Source organism: Diadema antillarum, unplaced genomic scaffold, assembly GCF_040938485.1.
Source record: "Diadema antillarum isolate AM-2024a unplaced genomic scaffold, OU_Dant_1.0 seq00000406_RagTag, whole genome shotgun sequence".
In the NCBI taxonomy this organism is placed as follows: domain Eukaryota; kingdom Metazoa; phylum Echinodermata; class Echinoidea; order Diadematoida; family Diadematidae; genus Diadema; species Diadema antillarum.
The window spans coordinates 600,933-621,732 of NW_027271394.1; the positions used below are offsets into that span (position 1 = coordinate 600,933).

General features: G+C 38.9%; 1 protein-coding gene across 1 annotated transcript in view; it reads right to left on the reverse strand.

Annotated features, from left to right (window-relative positions):
* LOC139732211 (xenotropic and polytropic retrovirus receptor 1 homolog) overlaps positions 1–10,258 on the reverse strand; it is a 67,913-nt gene extending 57,655 nt beyond the window's left edge. Inside the window, exon 1 of the mRNA XM_071643089.1 lies at positions 9,991–10,258. Coding sequence (XP_071499190.1) covers positions 9,991–10,059 — 69 coding nt within the window. The 5' untranslated portion in view covers positions 10,060–10,258. The remainder of the gene's footprint in view (positions 1–9,990) is intronic.
* Positions 10,259–20,800: the final 10,542 nt, after the last annotated feature.

Consider the following 20,800-nt stretch of genomic DNA (forward strand, 5'->3'; position numbering starts at 1 on the left):
GGTAGGCAATTCAACAAATATTTAACCAAAACAAGATGCAAACATACGACTTTAGATGCTTTTTAAATGAAAATTGCTGCTCCAGAGGACTTCATTAGAATGAAAGTCACCTGTATGACATAAAATAAAGCAATGCATTCTTTTTATGTTAATGTAAAATGAGTTCTGGGCAATTCACACAGGTACGGCGAGAGGATGACTGAGAGCTACAGTCATCCCTTTACTGTCCATGAAACTGATGAGCCTCAAAGGATTGCCATGAGTTTCAGCAGGTTTTGTGGTCAGTATTTTGCAATAGGGACATGTCTACTGTACATACTGTATACTGTACGCCATATATTTAGCAAGTCTAAATTTTTACGAATCGAGACTTGCAGATGATTACACGAGTGCTTAAATTCACGATCCTGGAGTCATGTACTAAACGGAGAAATGTAGACGCGTACGTCACATTCATATCGCGTTCAGAGTCAATATTTTTGCATGTTTTTAATTTCGCGAATAGAAGCTGACTCGGGAAATTCGCAAAAATAAAAACCTCGCGAAATGTTCAGCGTACACAGTAGTACAGTATGTACGGTAGGCATCTTGGTACTGCACCTAAAGCTCTTTAGTCAGAGGATAATTCTGGATGGTTCTAGTCTTCTCCCTAGAGGCATCCTGCACCCAAGGTAACATAATAAGTGTTTTGTGAAGGTCTTATATGATCTGTGACATAGCAGAAATTGTTTTAGAATGCTCTCACCCAGCTCTCACCAATGGAATTACATTGTGTATGCCTGTAAAAGCTGATGAAGGTAGTGGGCGTTGTATGCGGGCAATGTCCTGAGTTAATTGGTAGAGTTATTCCATGCCTCTATCCACTGTCTACTTTGACCTACACACACGTTCATCTGTCCTCTATCTATCACTGCTTTCCTTTTTACAGGTTGGAAAGGTGTAAAACTTTATAAGATTTTGTTGCTGTTTCTCTAACTCTCTCCTTTTTTTTTGGGGGGGGGGGGGGGGGAGGAGTCTACATGTAGTTTCCTAAAAATACAAAAAATATACATGTGGTTCTAAACTGCTCCTACACTGCCTCTATAAAGAGTATCAAAATATCTTTGATCAGCAGGGCTGAAGTATTGATTTTCTGCACACAATACGCACATTACTCCAGTGATTCATGTGTCATCACCCATAAAGCAGGGGTCGCACTTAACTTTTTTCCTAACTAGCCAGGCGGACTACTTAGAATCAATTTTGACACTGAAGCAATATTTTGGCTAGCCAGACGGACTAGTTACTTCAGAATTTTATGATTTTTAGCTAGTCCGACATGATTTTGGGTGGCCAATGGCCAGCGGACCATCGCCAATTTCGAACCCTGTAAAGCCAACAATACTTGTAATGTCAGGAAACTGTTTTTCAATTTAGGAAGATAAGCATTATGTAAATTTTTCATGCTAAGCTCTGAATCAATTTACATTTTGTACAACTGTCTAACTTCATTGCAAGGAAATAAAAAACTAGAAATGTCGCTATGGCAACTGGTATGCCTCAGCCTCCAAATCGCAAGGTTTTCCAAATAAGTCTATCGTATGTATGTCTTGACAATGTAGTAAAAATGACAGTTTCAAATGATTGGCAAAAAACAAAACAAAAACGAAAAAAAAAATGAAGTGACGTGTTTGTCACAACTGTGTTAAGTGTTTACTTTCCTTAAATTACACATAATGTTGTATGGTTAATTGGATGGACTGTCATCAGACTGTGATCAGATACACTTTGGTGGGTGGGCAGAAGCAATAAACTTTGCTTCTCCAGATGCGTGACCAATGAGAGAAAGTCTCTGTGGAATGGGGTTATGATATTGCCAAAGTTGGCTTTACAGGCATTTTCCTTCTTGTTAAAGGGGAAGTCCGGACGATTATCAGCCGTTTCTTGTGTAAAGAACAATATTTCATGAACCTATTACCCTTTTCCCGACGAGAAAAGACCATCAGATACATTTACTATGATTTTCTTTAAAAATAAGGTAATTCTTCATGTTCGAATCCGTCGCGAGCAGCCCTTCGTACTATCTGTCCCAGGATGCATTGCGCGTGACGTATCAGGCTCAGTTTCCTCAGCTGAGAGCACCGCGAGCGAAGCCCAGCTACGCATTGATCTCCCATTGCACTGCTGACTGCGGAGCGGTGTCTGCATGCCTGCCTAGGTGTGCCTTGTTGGCGCTACTGCAGGAGACCGTACACCGATTTAGGAGTGCTGTTGCCAAATGCTGTATTCCTTTATTCAAATAATCTTCGGTATATATCAAAATCCGTCAAAGATTAATGTGAAATAGTCGCAGTGCTATAACATTTATCTTTGATTGAAATATTTATGTATTGTAATACTGCCGTACGTATTAGTGTCCACCCCATCACTTACAATGCATTGGCTATTGTTGCCATCAGAGTGATCATACACAGGCTGATCAGGCATACATTTACGTCTGCTGCTGCCAAATGCTATCACAATCCGCAATCGTTTTTTCGACTTCTGAGTTTGAACAATCTGAAATCAGTCTGTCAATTTCAGAATTATTGCCTCTCTTGTTGTCCGAGACTGTTGAGTGTGTCTGACGGTGGTAAATTACGACAGTATACATGTAACTTGAACCGCGGAAGAAACGCCAGCGCCAGCTTCATCATACTACATCGTAGTATAGTACCGCCAGCCGCCCAATACACACAGCGTAATGGGACTGCGTGCTGTAGCATTCAGGATCATGATAAGGTAGTATCGTGGATAAATATCAACTTAAAATCGAAATATTTCTTCAGTTTGAAGACTTACTAGTAAAGTTGAAGTAGTGACAACACCCAAACACTTGACACAATAATCGGCATTTTTTAAGTGAGGCAATAGATCATGCCGCGTGCATCCGTTGCTCGGCCGGAACCACGCGATACGCTACCGCTTGCTCGGCCCGTATCGCCGTTGCTCAAGCAGGGCTCCCCGAGCCAGCTGACGCTCCAAACAAAAAGCAAAGTGGGGCTGATACGTCACGCCGTCACGTGATCTTTCTCGCCGGCGTACAGAAATCGAACAGCTACGATTCAAAATTAGTGACGCTAAAAAATCGTTGTGGCAAGTTGGGAGGGTATTTTTCCATGAAACTTAGTCATTGTGGTCCTTGATTTACGTAGATTTTGGTGAAATTTACTCAAAATCGTAATGACACACCACATACTAAAATACCTGTGTACAATCTTAGACTTTAGAAAGAACCGAGGGGGTCACAGTGCACACCAGATAGATCAGCATCATTGTTGTAATGTAGAATGTTATAGCATGTGGAGAATGAATACAGCAGTAGACCCTTAAAAAGTATAGACAATCATACAGTGTATTATGGACACACATATATGTGACCCGCTACAACAAAAGGATCCGAAAGTCGGGGGAGAACAATTTTCTGAAAATGGCATGACATTATTCCCTCACTCCTCTACTTTAATTTCATATAAAGCACACATCATAAAAGCACTCGGTTGCGGAGATATCGATGATTTTATTAGCGCATGTCAAGTGGTTGAGAAAATCAGTCTCGAGAAAAACGCCTTCAAAGTTCTCCTTGCGACGCTATCATGATCAAGAGGAGACGAGACGGTCTCACCGCTTGACAATAGAAGGCATGCTCGTAGGGACCTCCGCGATGTTCATTCAAGCTTAGCGCCAGCGGTCTACGCACGACCAATCAGTAATCAGGATGCCACACACTGACCAATAACATCACTCCTTCGTTGATAGGGGCGGAGTCTAGCTGCGGCGCTAAATCCAAATCTTCGGACACCTTTCTATCACGTTAAAAGTTGGAAAATCATGGCCCAGAAAAATGCTAATTTCTTCCCTTTCCTTTAATCATTTAGCTTCGAGTTTTCGGCAGATGATAGACAAAACATTAGACTACAAAATTATGTCAAAAACAGAAATCCGATTGTTTTGACCAATTTTGATGACGTGACTTCAAACTCGATTTTCTCGGCTCAGCTGTCAGCGACTTTAGGATCCTTTTGTTGTAGTGGGTCACAACAAACTACTCAAATAGCTTCACAGGAATAAATCGATTTGGTATCAGACCAAAATTTGAGCCACTTCCGCTCCACGATGAAGCCACCAAAAGAATTAGTGGTACCAGAAAAGCAAGCAGTCAGCAGCGGGCTAGACTCTTGCTGCTCTAAGTTTTACAATACAATGATTGCATTCTATTTGCTTGAAGGCCAAATTTAATGGCCAAACAATGCTTCTACCATATATCCACTGGAAACAAGAGTTACTCTTCAATAGGCACGTGTACTAATTGTACACGAACCTACAATATTGCAGACCTGTGGGATGGCCAGCTATACGATCGGCCCTTCTCTCTGAATCAGGCTTGATTGAATTACACTACAGAACTCAATTCACATTAATTTATCTCAAGGTTGAATGTTAACGCAGATCTACAACCATGACATTGTAATAGGAGCAAATTACTCTGGCTCTTTAGCTGGAGAACATTTTTAACACAATGTACCCTCACAGAAACTGATAAGAAAATACGAATTCATCGATGAATCATAGACCTTTTCTGTCCTTTTTTCTACATCAAAATACAAATTAATATCTTTCACTGTCCTGTTCAAATTAAGTTACATACATTGTATAATATGTGATAGATATGATGCACATGTCCATACATGTCTAAAAAATTGAAATTGTTAACTGTGTATGAAATTTAAAAATTTGTTTCCTGTACATTTGCATATTCCCATAATCAATAATATCTTACCAAAATTTTTAGACAACCGCTTCATGGAAAACAATACAAGAGTTGTACATGCATAGTACTCGTCAAAGGGATAAGTGATTCCATTTTATATACAATGCTTCTAGATGTACTTCATACTGGCTCTCATTTGTGGAATAACATACCAGACAACATAAAATGTACCATTAGTCTTTCATCCTTTAAAAGGAAGAATAAACAGTTTTGTTTCTTTTTTTTAATTCAGTAATCTCGCTTGACACACGCATGAATGAGTTATATCACTTGCCCAATAACTTGTTTATCGTAATGTTTTTGTCATCTGCACAGTCGAATGTATTCTGTAATGTTTTATTATGTTATCATTATTAATAATCATACCATTTTTAATTGACAGGGATCAGCCTTTGAAAGGCCATTATGGCCTACTGTTGATTCCCCGTTTTGAGGTTCATTGCATCTTGCATGTGCGCTCATTGTAATGGTTGTATTTCTTTTTTATTTACTCTGTGGAAATAAACTGAATGAATGAATCTGGCAGTTTGATCACTTTCTACACCTTTCAGAAGTTATCATCCAGCAGCTGTCAGTTCCATAGCCTACATGTAACTGTTCAAACTCCATGCACTCTAGTCCCTACAGTTGCATTTGGACTGTTTACATTTTGTAGACAATCCAATGATACACCTAGCACAAAGAAAACCATTTTTTTTTAAACCAATGAAATGCACTTTTCTCACATCCATCTCAATATTAGACTTGATTACAGGATTGGAGACTGATAAAAAACAAAACAGGAATCTAAAACTTTTATCTAGGGTATCAAATGACGAACAGGTACAGGGCACTCCAACAAAAATACTGAAGTCCTAAGGAATGTATGATGGAACATATCAAAATTTGTCAGACATGAACAAATAAAACATATCTGCTAAATCTTGTAAACTAATGTACAATTTGTACTGTACATTGTACATGTACAATGTAAAGCATTTGTGTACACTGTGGACCTCATGCAAAGTCATATTACGGTAAATTGAAGTTTGCAGTAAATAGGAGGAGCAAACAGGATTAATTATGTGAGATTTCCTAGAAATAGAACTTAGAAGTGTGGGAGAATAGTACAGGTACAGTTTGTACAGCTCTATCTGCTGAGAATTTCTTCCAGGACTCAACAGATGTAACACATGATGATGAAAGCAAAATCTATGTTACTGATATCCTGTCTTATCAGAACTTTTCTGACCAGAATCAACCTGACAACGTCTTGCTCCGGACAATCTTGCCTGTTACATTATTTATGAGTGTGCCACATGAGCATTTTTTGTTGTTGTTGGGTGTTTTGTGTTTTTTTTTAGATAGCAATGGGCAACTGAATGAAGTCTATGCGCTCGATTCATTAGAAATTACAGCATTATTCTGTTTCTCAACAGTAAATTCTAAGGCCATTCTCATTGTGAAATTTTGCGGGGTGAAACTTTGTAAAATCACAAGTGTCCATTCACAATGCAATTAAACCTCGAAAAATTACGCACACTGCGACCAACTGGCAAAATTTTGCGATAAAACTGCACATGAACGATGATCCCAGGATGCAGTTCAGTTTGCACAGGTTTTACTCCGCACAAAACTGCAACTACTACTGTGTGATCATTCCCATGCTGAGTATTCTAATACATTGTACCTCTACTTTGTCCACACTCTGAAGTTTCTTCCTTAAATCTGTTATTGTTACGTTGTTAGTCATTAACAAGGGAAGGGTACACAAATCTTTGTTGTTCCATGTATTAGATCATCAGAATTCATCATATCCCTGAAGTTAATGAACATCGGATCAGATTTTCTGGGTATTTGATTTGCTGGCAAGAAGAGGTTATGACAACAGTATTGATGCTGCTCTTGCTCTCCAAATACTACACAGGCATCCCCGTCGTTCATGTCCTCATAGATTTTCTCCTCCTGCCTTGTGTTTTGAATGTACACCCTCTCGATCTTGCTTTCATAACGTTTTATCAGACACTTTATCTCATTGTAGGTCCAGCGGGCATTATTTCCTTTATTCTGAAAATGACCAGTGTCGGATGATATTGTGACAAAGTGTCGGATGATATTATGACAAATATTCATTTCATTGTGACAAAAGTTGTTTTACATATAAACACTGACCTACAATGTATACAAGTTATATGGAGATGTATTCATAAATCACTTCAACAATGCAGCACTATTTCTGTGTAATGTGTATGTACTGTAACTCTTGGCATACAAACTTCATTATTGATACCAACTGAAGTACATGTACAACATACAATGTACTTTAGCAGTCCTCTGTGATTGCAGTATTCTAATATTAGCACTTTGGAAATTGCTATCCTTTGATCACTTTATAGCCAGAAGAGAGAGAAAAAAATAATGGAAATGGGCAGAATGCATTAACATCACTCCCTTTTCCTCCATTTGGTTTATTGTCAAAAAGACGTAATTGTGGTTAAAGACTAAACAAGTGAAGTTGCTGTTTCACAGACTACATTTGTATAACAACCCAGTGTAATTGTCATGCTGTACATGTATATTGATCGCAATTTTATCTAATCGGTGATCCATTGTGCTACATTGTATGCCAACACAGGCCACTATCAGTGTACTTTTGAAAATTATAACCTTTCTCTTGTAACTGACTGAGAGAGAGTCAGATACAGTTCATCTGAACAAAACACTTCTAATACTATACTACATGTAGCCACATAACTGTTAACTAAAACTTGCTTACCTGGTTAAATGTCTACAGACCACAACTCATAAGATTTTTTTTAAATTCATTATTTATTTTATTTATTTTATTTTTTGCAAATTATGAAAGGAATGTTAGGAGTGCATGGTGTGCATTTCTACATGATTACTGCTGTAATACATTGTAGATGTCACTATTGACAATAACTAGACTCTTGAAACATTTGTATACACACAGGCCTGTCGCTGTACAGAAGTCATTAACTAAATTTCTACAATAGTCCTATAGACAATTGAGCTGTAACCGTATCTGCTTTGCGTCTGACTTTCATTCAACTCCAAGTTGTCTCAGCTTCTACAGGCCCTAGAGAGCCAGAGTGTCCTGTCTAGAGTAAAACAATCAGTTTTCGGCCACCGTTTGGAATCCGGATACTTTAATTACCATTTAACACAAGCCAGTAAATTCTATTGTAACAACACAGGCATATCACATCATTTTACATACGGTACTGGCACTGTCATTCACAACAGGAAAGTCTCTTAGTCCCCTCCAAAAATCCATCCAAAATCCCAAATTTCACCATTAAAAATGCAGAATCGGTGCAACTTTTCCAAAGCATGCACATATCGAGTCCAGTGTTTAAGAACCAGGGTCGCCGAAAAAGTATTAAAAATTGAGAAAAATGCCATTCCATTGTGCGACAGTATCCACAACCAACACAAAAGAAAAACAAAATCTCCATTAACATGCCAATGCAGGGACTAAATGTACAGGGACAGAATGCAAGTGCTGACTCGCCAGAATTTGGACACCAACGGGCGCAACAATTTCTCTGATGCAATCTTGTGCCAACAAGGTATTGCACTGGGCATTTTTCAGTGGACTTGTATGGGCATTGACATTGAACGCACTTGAAGCGCGCATCCGAATTCTGGAAGGGCTGCAAGGATTCTGGTGGATTGTCAAGATCATATATTTTGGGATTTTGTGAAATTCTATGATGTACCGTAGTTATGGTAAACTCAGCCACTTGTATAAATGAGGGCACTAGTGGCAGACTTTACCCGCGAGGCCAAGTTTACCAATTTATAGTATTAATTTATTACTATTTACTTTCCATTTCAACAAAAAATACAAACAGAAAATCATTTTACACATGTACATCACAAAATAAAAATCAAGACAAAAGTAGTGTTAATACCTATCAAACATTGTTGTATAAAATATCATTTTGAATATATTATATCATTTGAGCAAATATCGCAGAAAAGATTTACAAAAGTGTCTGAAAACTGAGTGATTTTACTCTGGCTGGACCCTTTGACCTAAGGATAATTACGAACTGTCTCTTGCAGAGGATATGTTCTGCGGAGACTGTGTCTGGCTTCACAAAATCCCCTTGTCTACGGAGAAGAGCCAATAAATGTCAAAAAATGATTTTAAAAAAACTCCTCCGGACAGACTGATTTTTCTGTCTAGCTACTAGACTAGGGTAAAGCTCCCAGTTTTCTGCCAGCCTCCAGAATCTGGACACTTATCATTTACAGTATCACAAGCCAGCAAATTCTACTGTCATACATAACACACATAATTGTATCACATCATTTCACGTAGATTTGTACTAGTAGTAGTAGGTCCAACCCTACTTAACAAAATCAACGAGATAGAAACCTAATGGTAATAGTAGACCTAGTTTGATATACAATTGTAGGCTAAATTAGGGTCTATTTAACATTACTAGTTGTAAAAAAAAATTTATTCGGGTTGAACAAATTTGGTCAAATATTGCAGAACAGCTTGAGACAAGTGTCCCAAAACTAGACTAGACCTAGTACTCACAGTGGTAGCGGTGGTTATCTAGCCTTACTCGACCTACTACACTGTAATCCAAAAAGTAAAATATCTCAGCATTGGGCCATTGCTGCACTGCTTAGCAAGTGTTGCCTGTTTAATCACTGTCAGTGTTATTTTATGTTGGACTGCCTAATGCCAACGGTTTACACAGTCTTGATAGTCATTTCTAATACAATTTCACGCAAAACAAATAGTTCTTCTACTTCTACTTCTACTTCGATACTCGACGCACGGCTCTGAGTTCTAACATGTATAACAGATCTATGACTAGATATTCTTACATTTCGAAATAATAGAAAATGTTTCAGTTCGAGATAAGCTGACATGAAATGTTATGAACGGGACAATAACAAATCCAACCACTCCTATTTTGTAGACTAACTTGTAAATTTGCCCGACTACCCACGCGCTACTTGGTAGTAGATTCTACTTATTAATCATTTTCTACTTTTACGGCTCTCCTCTTATAAAGGGATTCCGTGAAGCCAGACACAGTCTGCGCGAAACATAGTTTATCCCTAACAAAATACAGATCGATCTTTCGCTTCGGTCAAGTTTGAAAGAAGCTCACCAGACACCACATTTGAGCTAACGGCGGGCTCTATAATATAGGACACTGTGACTGACTAACCTCATAACGAATGTATTGTTTTCTCCATTCCGGTGTAATATGCGCCGCTAGATGTTCAGCAAATCTCATCTTCACAAACTGATGGAATAGGAATACCGGCGCAGGTTAAACTTATTCAATGTGACAATCCATCGATACGGGATAGACAGAGTCAGATCTTTTCAAAGTCAAATAATGAGTGGGTTCGTGGTTGTTGTCCAGCTAACCACTAACACAACTCAACCCCACTAGCTTGTGCGTGTACAAATATAATACTCGGTATTCTCCAGCCAGTTGTCGATTGCTGTGTGCATGATGTGTTGAGCTAGCCAGGCAAGCGCAGCACGGCCGCCCCATCGCGGTAGAGCTAGCCGTAGTACATGTACAGATACTCGTACACAAACTAGATCGCTTCAAGGGTCTTGCAGTTGAAGCATCTAAAATGTCCACTGAATTTGCCGCAGCTACCACTCGACACACTCGACATAAAGACGCTTTTGCGTGCACGCATTATTTGTGCTGACAGTGTGAGATCTAGAGAGACAAAGAGAACCTGGAAATGTATGGTCTCGTAGTATGGAGAGCAGTAATGACCACTAGTAGTATTGAATTTACTGCAGCACTTGAATATGATGGTATCTTCCCTAACCATCAGTGTGGTCGCTTTGCCCGCAAGGACGGCCTTCGTTATACAAATAATGAGTGCTATGAGGGGCACAGTTAAAATTATGGGCCCTAGGTGATGTGAAAACCATAACTATGCCCGAAGAGAAGCTGAGGGCATAGTTATGGTTTTCACATCACCGAGGGTCTACATAATTTTAACTGTGCCCCGAATATCAAGCTGTCATTATTTGTTTAATATACCGAAAATGTAGATTCCGAAATATAGATACCGAAAATATGGATTCTAGTCTCTTTCACAGCACTCGTAATCAATGCTGATTGACAGCGCGGAGGTCGTATCATTGGTGCGTACATATGAGTGATCTATGTGTATGTGGCTGCGAGTGTCTCCAAACCCATTTACAGGGCACAGTTGATTCTATGGCCCGGGCACAGTAAATCATGAGGTCATTTTGATCAAAAATGGGGCACATATATTTTCATGACTCCACTTTTAACCAATCAGATGAGAGGAATCTACATAGGAGGTATATAAAAAGCGCTAGAGCTGGGCCTGGGCATGCTATGCCATCTAATAGTACAATTGTATGTTCCTATATCACTATCGTAATTCGCAATCGGCACAGTACACTACTGGGTGTTCACAATTTGCCGCGCGAGGCACAAGTACGCACTTCATTTTTTGTTTTGTTTCTATTTTTGGCAGAGTTTCCTCCATATAATATCTTGCGCTTCATTGTAACATAGTTCTCGCGATTACAAGGCTTTACCCGCCACCGACAACGAAGACGCAGATCGGCGGATAAGAAGAAAAAGAATTGGAGCTAGTGCAGTGAATTCATAATAATGTCAGGTCCTCATGCCAGGCCTATAGGGGAACTGACCCTGTTTCTCTTTTGATGATGAGTTCTTGGGTTCTTGTGGTTACAGGTATAAAAATTGAATTATATAGGCAAAACATCATGAAATAGTATTCTGGATTTTGTAGCACCGTATAGCATTTTAGAATTTGTTAAATCTGCTACAATTCTGAATATTCAAATATTAAGAAAATATGTTGAACCAGGGCTCAGTAAAAGATAGACATGAATTAAAAAACTACCTTGTGTAAACTTTGTTCTTCTGTAGCGAAAGAGACTACACACATTTATCCATGAATCTAGATTTCATGGTTATATTGTCAAATTTTCAATGAACTGTACTATATAATAAGAATGCAATGGACTATGGAATTTTGCGATTTCACGTGGAGCTCATTGGACCGGACAGGCACATTCACCTGAAACAAATTCCTTGAAAGATAGATATGGTGTTTTAATTATGCTTTCGTCTCATATTTACCTGTATTGCAAATTATAAATTATAGAGAATCTACTTTAGTTATTTAAAGTCACATCATTGAGTCAAGCATTTTGTGCACATGTTGTGTCACAAGTTCTTTGATATGATTGTTAATAGGTGTTCCACGTACCCCCCCCCCCCCCCCCACGGTTTTCTTAAAGCCTTACAATCGTGGCGAGTGGTTTGTGCGGCACGGAGACGAACGCAACACGCTGCATCTCCCATTCTGTATCAAATGTCGTGACACCGAATAAGAATAGCGCTGACTCCATGGGTCAGCGAACACACGCTGGGCTCTAAAGCACCTGACCCAAAATGGCCTGTCCGAGCCACGAGAGCTTCCGATCAGTGCGAATGGACGCACACTCACAGTGTGCATGCGCATGAATAGAGGCCAAAAGAGGTACGCGTCTTCGGGCCTCTCTCCTCCAATCACCGCAGCTCGCGGTCACAATGTTTGTGTATGATGCGTACACACACACACACACACACACACGTGTCTCAGCGGAGCACTGTCCCCACACGTTTATGGATAGCACTGCAGTCTAGTGTTGCGCAATTGCATGCACAAATTTCGTTCGTTCGGAAGAGTTACACAATAACGTACCATTAGGGGTTACGATCGTCCGATTTTAACATTTACAAGGGCGTTATTCCAGGGGTTTGGTCATAAATCATGCAAAGCATGGATACACCTTTGGTAATAAATATTAATCTGTCTGTAAGGGATTTTCTACTGTTGGAAGTTCCTTGGAACTCGGCTAGCTGATTGTATAATGTCATGAAAACCTCAATTTAGGCCTTATCGGTTTACGTTGGTAATCAGTGCACTGTACACTGTCAAAAATGTGTAATGGATAACTTGGCCACCCATAGTACATGCCCACAACAGATCAGCGGAGCGCGCGCGCCGGATATTTCAATCAGCTGGTTATTCGTTTGTTGACATCCGGGCGTACTGCACAGTGCGGTGGTCACTACGTGTATAAAGGAGGCGATGCCCGAGCGATGCCCTGTCGATTTCCCGTCTCAGGCCGAAACTTGGCGATGTCGGAAGATTTCCCCGTGCGGAGTCCGAGCAGTGACCGAATGATGATCCGCCGACAGCAGAACATTCTCACACCTGCCACCAACCGATTTTTAAGAAATCGCCCAGTGGCCCTGCCGGTGATCGGTGGGTCATCTGTCGGTGTCCCGAATGCGTACCGACCCGCCGGACATTATCTCCTACCACACCGGCCTCTGCCGGAAATTTCTCACGAGCTGAGCTACCTGGGTATAATTATGTGTGACTGCCCCTTGGCCATCAACAACTACGCTTTTGCTTTGCATGTGAGAGAGCAACATCCAGATCTAAGAAGCCGCTGATTTTGCCTCAACGGCTACAACAGCGAGGTTCACAAACCCAGCACTTTCTTAAAACACGAATACATGAAAGCCCGTATATGCAAGTGAACAAATAAATTTCCTTCTACCTTATTCTTCTCAAAATAGAGTTAGATTTGCAAAAAGATAAAACCTGAAGTAAAAAGGATCTAAAATTTGAATTACGATCTATCAAACTCAGTTGTGAAACCAGAATTAAATCATTTTATGTAGAAAACAGGAAATAGAAAGGAAGAAACCAAGAAGAAGAAGAAAAAAAAATCCTTCGTAACTCCGAGATCAAAATGTTCCAATTTCCTATCTAATTTCAGATTTTCACTATCCCTACTTCTTTTCATTCAATAGATAGATAATAAAGAAATAACGAAACCATATTACTTATGTCAATGTAACAACCCAAGCTTTTATAGTTTTCATCTCATTGCCCCCCAAACTATGGTGCCTGTTGTTACATGGCCGGCGGAGCCGTGGGGACCGTGGGGGCTCCGGCCCCCACACTTTTTGTGCACCATACAAAGAAATACATAAGTTGTCATCACTTTGGGCCCCACACTTTGTTTTAACCCGGAAGTACGTAAGCGGCACTCAATAGAAATAGGCCTAGTTTAGATAGAGATCTTGAAGTGTGAGCGCGGTAAGGTTATGTTTTTCCACTGAAAACCTTTTTTTTTTTTTTTTTTGCTTGTCAGCTGAAAAAACCCGGAAATAGAGGTAGGAGATCCGAGCTGACGACCTTTTTTTTTTGTTTTGTTTTTGCTTGTCAGCTGAAGAAACCCGGAAATGGAAGGGTGGAGAGGAGGTGAGGACCTTTTTTTTTTTTTTTTTTTTTTTTTTTTTTTTGCTTGTTAGCTCATGAAACCCGGAAGTGGGCCCCCACGCTTTTAAAAACGCTCCACCGGCCCTGTGTGATAGGCTAGTCATCCTCTGCGAGGGCTACTGAGAGTGTTGAAGCCTGAGCTATTTCTTCTCTCAGGGGGAGAAGGTTCAGAGAGTCTGCATGGCTCCTCTTCTTCCCTTGGTTTTCATCTGTGCTTTTGTAATTTTTGGTTCCTCAAAATCGCTCGACGGCGACCGCTATCCGCTATAGTTTGATTAGGTCGGTATCCGGGGGGGGGGGGGGGACACTGTGCCCCCCCCCCCTCTATAACTTCTTTATTATATTATGTACCACCGTCATTGTATTTTGGCAAATTCATAAAGCAAATCGTGCTCTGACGCATTATTTTAAATTTCTCAAGGTTGCCCATTGAGGGCGTTATTTATCTAAGTATAAAGAAATACATAGGAAATATGCTGAAATCATATTTTTTCGATATATTTCCTTATCCCAGTACACGTGTATATTATGTTCTATCTTGTGCCAATCATTGTTATATTTGGCACAAAGTAAAATCAAGTAAACTTTCACTATTTGCTATTGTTGAATTTTCTCAAGGCCAACACATGGGGCGCTATTCATTACAATATGAAGAAAATAATGTATGAGACCTATATAATGATGACTTGTTTAGGGTGTAGGCTACATATGATATTGGTATCACATTTCATATTTTCACAATATTGGAATTTCTTACTTTTAGGAAAAGTCACCAAATTTGGTTGAAATTGGGTAAGGGTGTGGGAGTGGCAAATGAAAATATGGTGGGGGGCGAAATGTGCTTCAGCGGCGACCGAGATACCCTATTATAAAAAATCTACGGTGCCAAGTCTGTCGGCGGTCGGTGCCCGGCCGGAAAAAGAAAAAAAAAAAATCGCCGCCCGGCCGCCGAGCAGGCTGATATTGGGGGCTGTGACCGTACCCTCGGTGGCCCATGCTTGGCCGTTCTGAAGAGGCAGCGCGCTTGAATAAAAACTGGGAGTCGGGCCTGCTGTCGCGACAGTAATGCACGAGTTTTTGTGAATCTCACACTTGTGGACAGTTATCCACGTTTTAATATCCGTATAAGATAAGAGTACTTGTCTGAAAACAAAGGGACATTAAAATGCTTCAAAAATTTCAGATCTAAGTAAAAAAAAAATGTTTCACTTCATTCTTGAGATTTGGATGGGAATATTTCTGTGCAAGTCCGCTCAGGGGACAAAATAAGACAATATCTCACTACATTATAATAGGCTACCTAATTCCAATTGTGAATCTTCAACGAAACATATTTCAGGAACAGCGTATCTGTGACAATTATATGTACTAGTGGTCCTGTTAATTATTTATTATACGTTTCTTTTGAACTCTTTCGTATTTTGCAAGTTCTGATTCTTTTATTCGACTCGCGCGGAACTGGAAAATTCGAATGTTTGAAACAACAAAAGAAGTCAACTGCATTGTTCAGAGCTCTCAAACTTTAAACGTTGATCTTTGAATACGCCTAGTACCTGGATATAATATAGGATCCCCGTGCACTTCAGGGTTAAAAACAAAAAACAAAAACAAACACACAAACAAACCACCGTTTGCACATGACTCGGTGGCTTGGTAATCTAAATCCCCACTCCCACCCCCCCAAAAAAAAGTAATAAAAAAAAAAACAGAAAAAAAAAAGAAATAAGTTCCATGTTCAACACAAATTTGTCGTGACTTTGGGTGAAACAAACAATTATAATCAGTCTTGTATAATCTAGTGTAAAATTGTACAGGATGGGGCAGAACTTTTTCGCATGCTGTTTCATAGTTCTTTTTATCATTATGACTGTATAATAAGGCACTGAATAATAAACACCAGGTGTGATAACAGCACGCAACAATCATATGATATTTGTATTTAAGCAACATAGGTAGAGTGACGGAACAACGTAGCGCAATGTTGTCATTTTATTGACGTTTCCGCACAAAGCATACAGTGTTGTGTTTGCAACATCCATCCATTGCAATGTAAAGTAACACATAAATTAAAAGTTATAAGTTCATATATACAAATAATATTTACATGGCCCAAAATCAATTGAAATCAATCTTAAGTACATCACATTCATGACGGATAAATAAAATTGCGTGTAGTGGGAACCTATATTAACATAGAAGCAGATGTTTGTGGGAGTAGGTTCCCCGACAGAAAATCAAACACAGGCTGTTACACTCACACACAACACGCACGCAAGCATTAATTATTAATCAACAATATATAATACAAAATTACCAAGACTACATACACAACATGAATTCGTTTGCAACTTTTTAGCTTGAAATAATCTTATGAACTCAGAAAACTTTCCATTCTGTTTTGATTCCAAAATGTCTACGTATAATTATGTTAGTATGTCATAACGGTATAAAGTTTCACTCTACAAGGGGGCCTTTTATCATGGTCGTGTGTGTTCAGGAGTGTTGCAAAAAAACCAACACCAACAACAACAAAACAAAACAAAACAAAAACACTCAATGAGAAATAATTTCAGGGTATATGTTTCTTGGAACTCTTTCAGCATATATAGATAGATAGACAGACATATAGATAGATAGATAGATAGATGGATAGATATACAGACAAATAAATAGGTATAGACAAACATACAGACAGATAGATAGAAAAGTAGATATACAACTTATATGGATAGATAAAAAGATAGATAGATAGATAGATAGATAGATAGATAGATAGATAGATGGATAGATATACAGACAAATAGATAGGTAGACAAACATACAGACAGATATATAAAAAAGTAGATATACAACTTATATGGATAGATAGATAGATAGATAGATAGATAGATAGTAAGATAGATAGATAGATAGATAGATAGATAGATAGATAGATAGATAGTAAGATAGATAGATAGATAAATGGACCAGACAGATAGACGGACAGATAGGCAGATAGATGGACAGACAGAGATAGATGACATACGTATACATCTAATACGCAGATGACAGATTATTAGGTGATACGCTATCAGCGTATCACCTATTGTGATTGTCAAAATCTCTCTTTATTAGGTGATACGCTATCAGCGTATCACCTATTGTGATTGTCAAAATCTCTCTTTATTTCTTTTTAGGTGATACGCTATCAGCGTATCACCTATTGTGATTGTCAAAATCTCTCTTTATTAGGTGATGCGCTATCAGCGTATCACCTATTGTGATTGTCAAAATCTCTCTTTATTTTTTAGGTGATACGCTTTTAGCGTATCACCTATTGTGTTTGTCAAAATCTTCCTTTCTTTCTTTTTATTCTTCTTTCTTTCTGGCACATTTTGTGTCGTGAATATCTCAACATTGACATGACGGAATAACATGACATTTTCAGTCAACATGTCTCATGACAATATCTAGCCACAATAAGGTTTTCATGACAGTAACATATCTATGACGTCATCTAGGCGCCATTTTGTGATTTTCGGACCATGTTACATGATCGATCATAACTTCATAACTAAAGGTCATTTCTGTATCATTTTCGTTGGACATAAAGTTCAGGTCACTCTCTATCTTACTTTTTAATGCTAATTACCTAGGACATCATTACGCGCGCATTAGCGCGCGTCAAAGTTTTTAAATGCTTAAAACGACTTCCCAATGGGAAATCTCGAAGTTTCAGACAATTTTAAGCGTTCCTCGCGTTCGCGTCCGTCCGCGCATTTCCGCGCGCAGTGCGCGTAAGCAACATGAAAATGCACATTTTTTGACAGATTTGGATTCCTGATACATAAAGTAATAATATCCATTGATTTCCGATCAATTTCGACCTATAACAAAGGAATGCGCTGGCGTCAAAGTTGAAATTTCGTGTGCGCGTCTATGTGGAAATATAGCGAAAAACATGTCTTTGTTTATTTCGCCATAGCTCTTTAAAACGTCAGGTGACCCTATGTTTTTATTGCATATTACAAAAGCATATGAATTGAAAATAACGTTTCAAGTATCAATATTTCCCTAAATACATTATGACGTCATCATATCATCATCTGAAATCAAAAAAGTGGAATTAATTTTTTGAGGTACTGTTTCTGACATTCATTTGCTCGTATCTCTGTTGTTTAAGCTCAATATTATCCCAAATTCAGATATGGTGTACTTTGAACATTTGCCTTTTAATTCCATGTCATGGTTTCGAAATTTGATGACGTCATCATACCTTAAATTGGGATTAAAGGTAAAGATGCAAAATCGGACAAGTTTACGTGTTATGTCTATGGGAGGTGATTTTTTTTAAAACCATGCATTGACTTGACAACGTTTAAGCACCTTTATCTCAGCTGATTTTGTTTCATTTCCTCTGAAACTTAAGTATGTTGTAGCTGAGACAATAAGCTTCAGCAATCATGCATTTTATCCTTTGAAATCTCATCATCAGGTTGACAATTTTGCAGTTTAAAACTGAAAATGAGAATGGAATGTGGACAAAACGATTCCCGATTCAGCTTTCACATACATAAGTTTACGTTCCTCATATTTTCTCGCCGAGACGTATGGCCGAGTGGTTAAAGGCGACGTCTCAGAGATGTGAGGTTGCGGGTTCGAACCCCACAAGATCACGAAACAAAATACTTAGCTATTTTACTTTTTTTCTTCAATTTTGTATTACATATTCGTCCATGTAGAAATCACGTTCGTATATAAACGCACCTATACACACACACATAAACACACACACACACCATATCCCTCTTTTTTGTGTTGGAGACCACATTGCTTCGACTGCTGAAAAAATTTTGCAGGCTGACTTTGTCAAACCGATCATAGTATGTAATGACGACGACGGAGGTGTTGTACTTTGAACAATTGTCTTTCAAGACCATGTCATTGTTTTGTACTTTGATGACGTCATCACACTGAAAATTGTGATTAAAGGCAAGGTATCAAAACCAGCCGATTATAGGCTTTATGTCTACGGCGCGTATTTTTCCCAAGTTGCCAGAAATGGCATAGCGACATCAGTCGTTACAAGGCCACATTTCCGTCTAGCAATGCAATACATGCTCACGCGGCCATGATTGTTGAGTGGGCATTGACTTTTTCCCCCTGTAATATCTATACATTTCTTTTTTGCCTTACCATTTCCGGGGATGTCCCGTGGCCGAGTGGTTAGAGAAACGGTTTTGCATGCACGCTAAATATAACTTCAAGGTGCCTATATCACATTCTTTTCTTTGTCGATCACAGATGACCGACACCTGATGACCCCAAGCGTATCACCTAACTCGTCAGCGTGACGAGTTTCATATCTCGTTTTTATTCTTCTTTCTTTCTGGACAATTTTGTGTCGTCAATATCTCAAGAATGACATAACGAAATAACATGACATTTTCAGTCAACATGTCTCATGACAAAATCTAGCCACAATAAGGTTTTCATGACAGTAACATATCTATGACGTCATCTAGGCGCCATTTTGTGATTTTCGGACCTTGTCACATGATCGATCATAACTTCATAACTAGATGTCATTTCTGTATCATTTTCGGTGGACATGAAGTTCAGGTCACGCTCTATCTTACTTTTTAACGCTAGTTACACAGGTCATCATTACGCGCGCGTAAGCGCGCGTCAAAATTTTAAAAGGCTCAAAACGACTTCCCAATGGGAAATCTCGAAGTTTCAGACAATTTTAAGCGTTTCAAACATTTTCTCGCGTGCGCGTCCGTCCGCGCAATTCCGCGCGCAGAGCCCGTAAGCAACATGAAAATGCAATTTTTTTGACTGATTTGGATTCCTGATACTTTGAGTAACAATATCCATTGATTTCCGATCGATTTCGACCTATAACAAAGGAATGCACTGGCGTCAAAGTTGAAATTCCACGTGCGCGTCTTTCTGCAAATATAGTGAAAAAACATGTCTTTGTTTATTTCGCCATGGCTCTTTAAATCGTCCGTTGACCCTATATTTCTATTGCATATTACAAAAGTATATGAATTGTAAATAACATTCCTGGTATCAATATTGCCAGGAAAACGCGATGACGTCATCATATCGTCATTTTAGATGAAAAAAGTGGAATTGATTTTTTTGAGGTACTGTTTCTGACATTCATTTGCTCGTATCTCTGTTGTTTAAGCTCAATATTATCCCAAATTCAGATATGTTGCAGTTTGAACATTTGCCTTTCAAGTCCATGTGATGGTTTTGAAATATGATGACGTCATCACACTAGAAATTGTGATTAAAGGTAAAGACTCAAAATCAGACAAGTTTACGTGTTATGTCTATGGGAGGTGATTTTTTTTTTTAAACCATGCATTGACTTGACAACGTTTAAGCACCTTTACCTCATCTGATTTTGCTCCATTTCCTCTGAAACATAAATATGTTGTAGTTTAGACAATAAGCTTTAGTAATCATGCATTTTATGTTTTCAAATCTCCTCATCAGGTTGACAATTTTGCAATTTAAAACTGAAAATGAGAATGCAATCTGTACGGAACGATTCCCAATTTTTCTTTGCAACTGTATATTGATCGAATCCACGCTGCCACTTGTGAGAAATTGAATAGCGCCATCACAAGTCGACACTGTCACAATAGTATTTACATTTAAGTT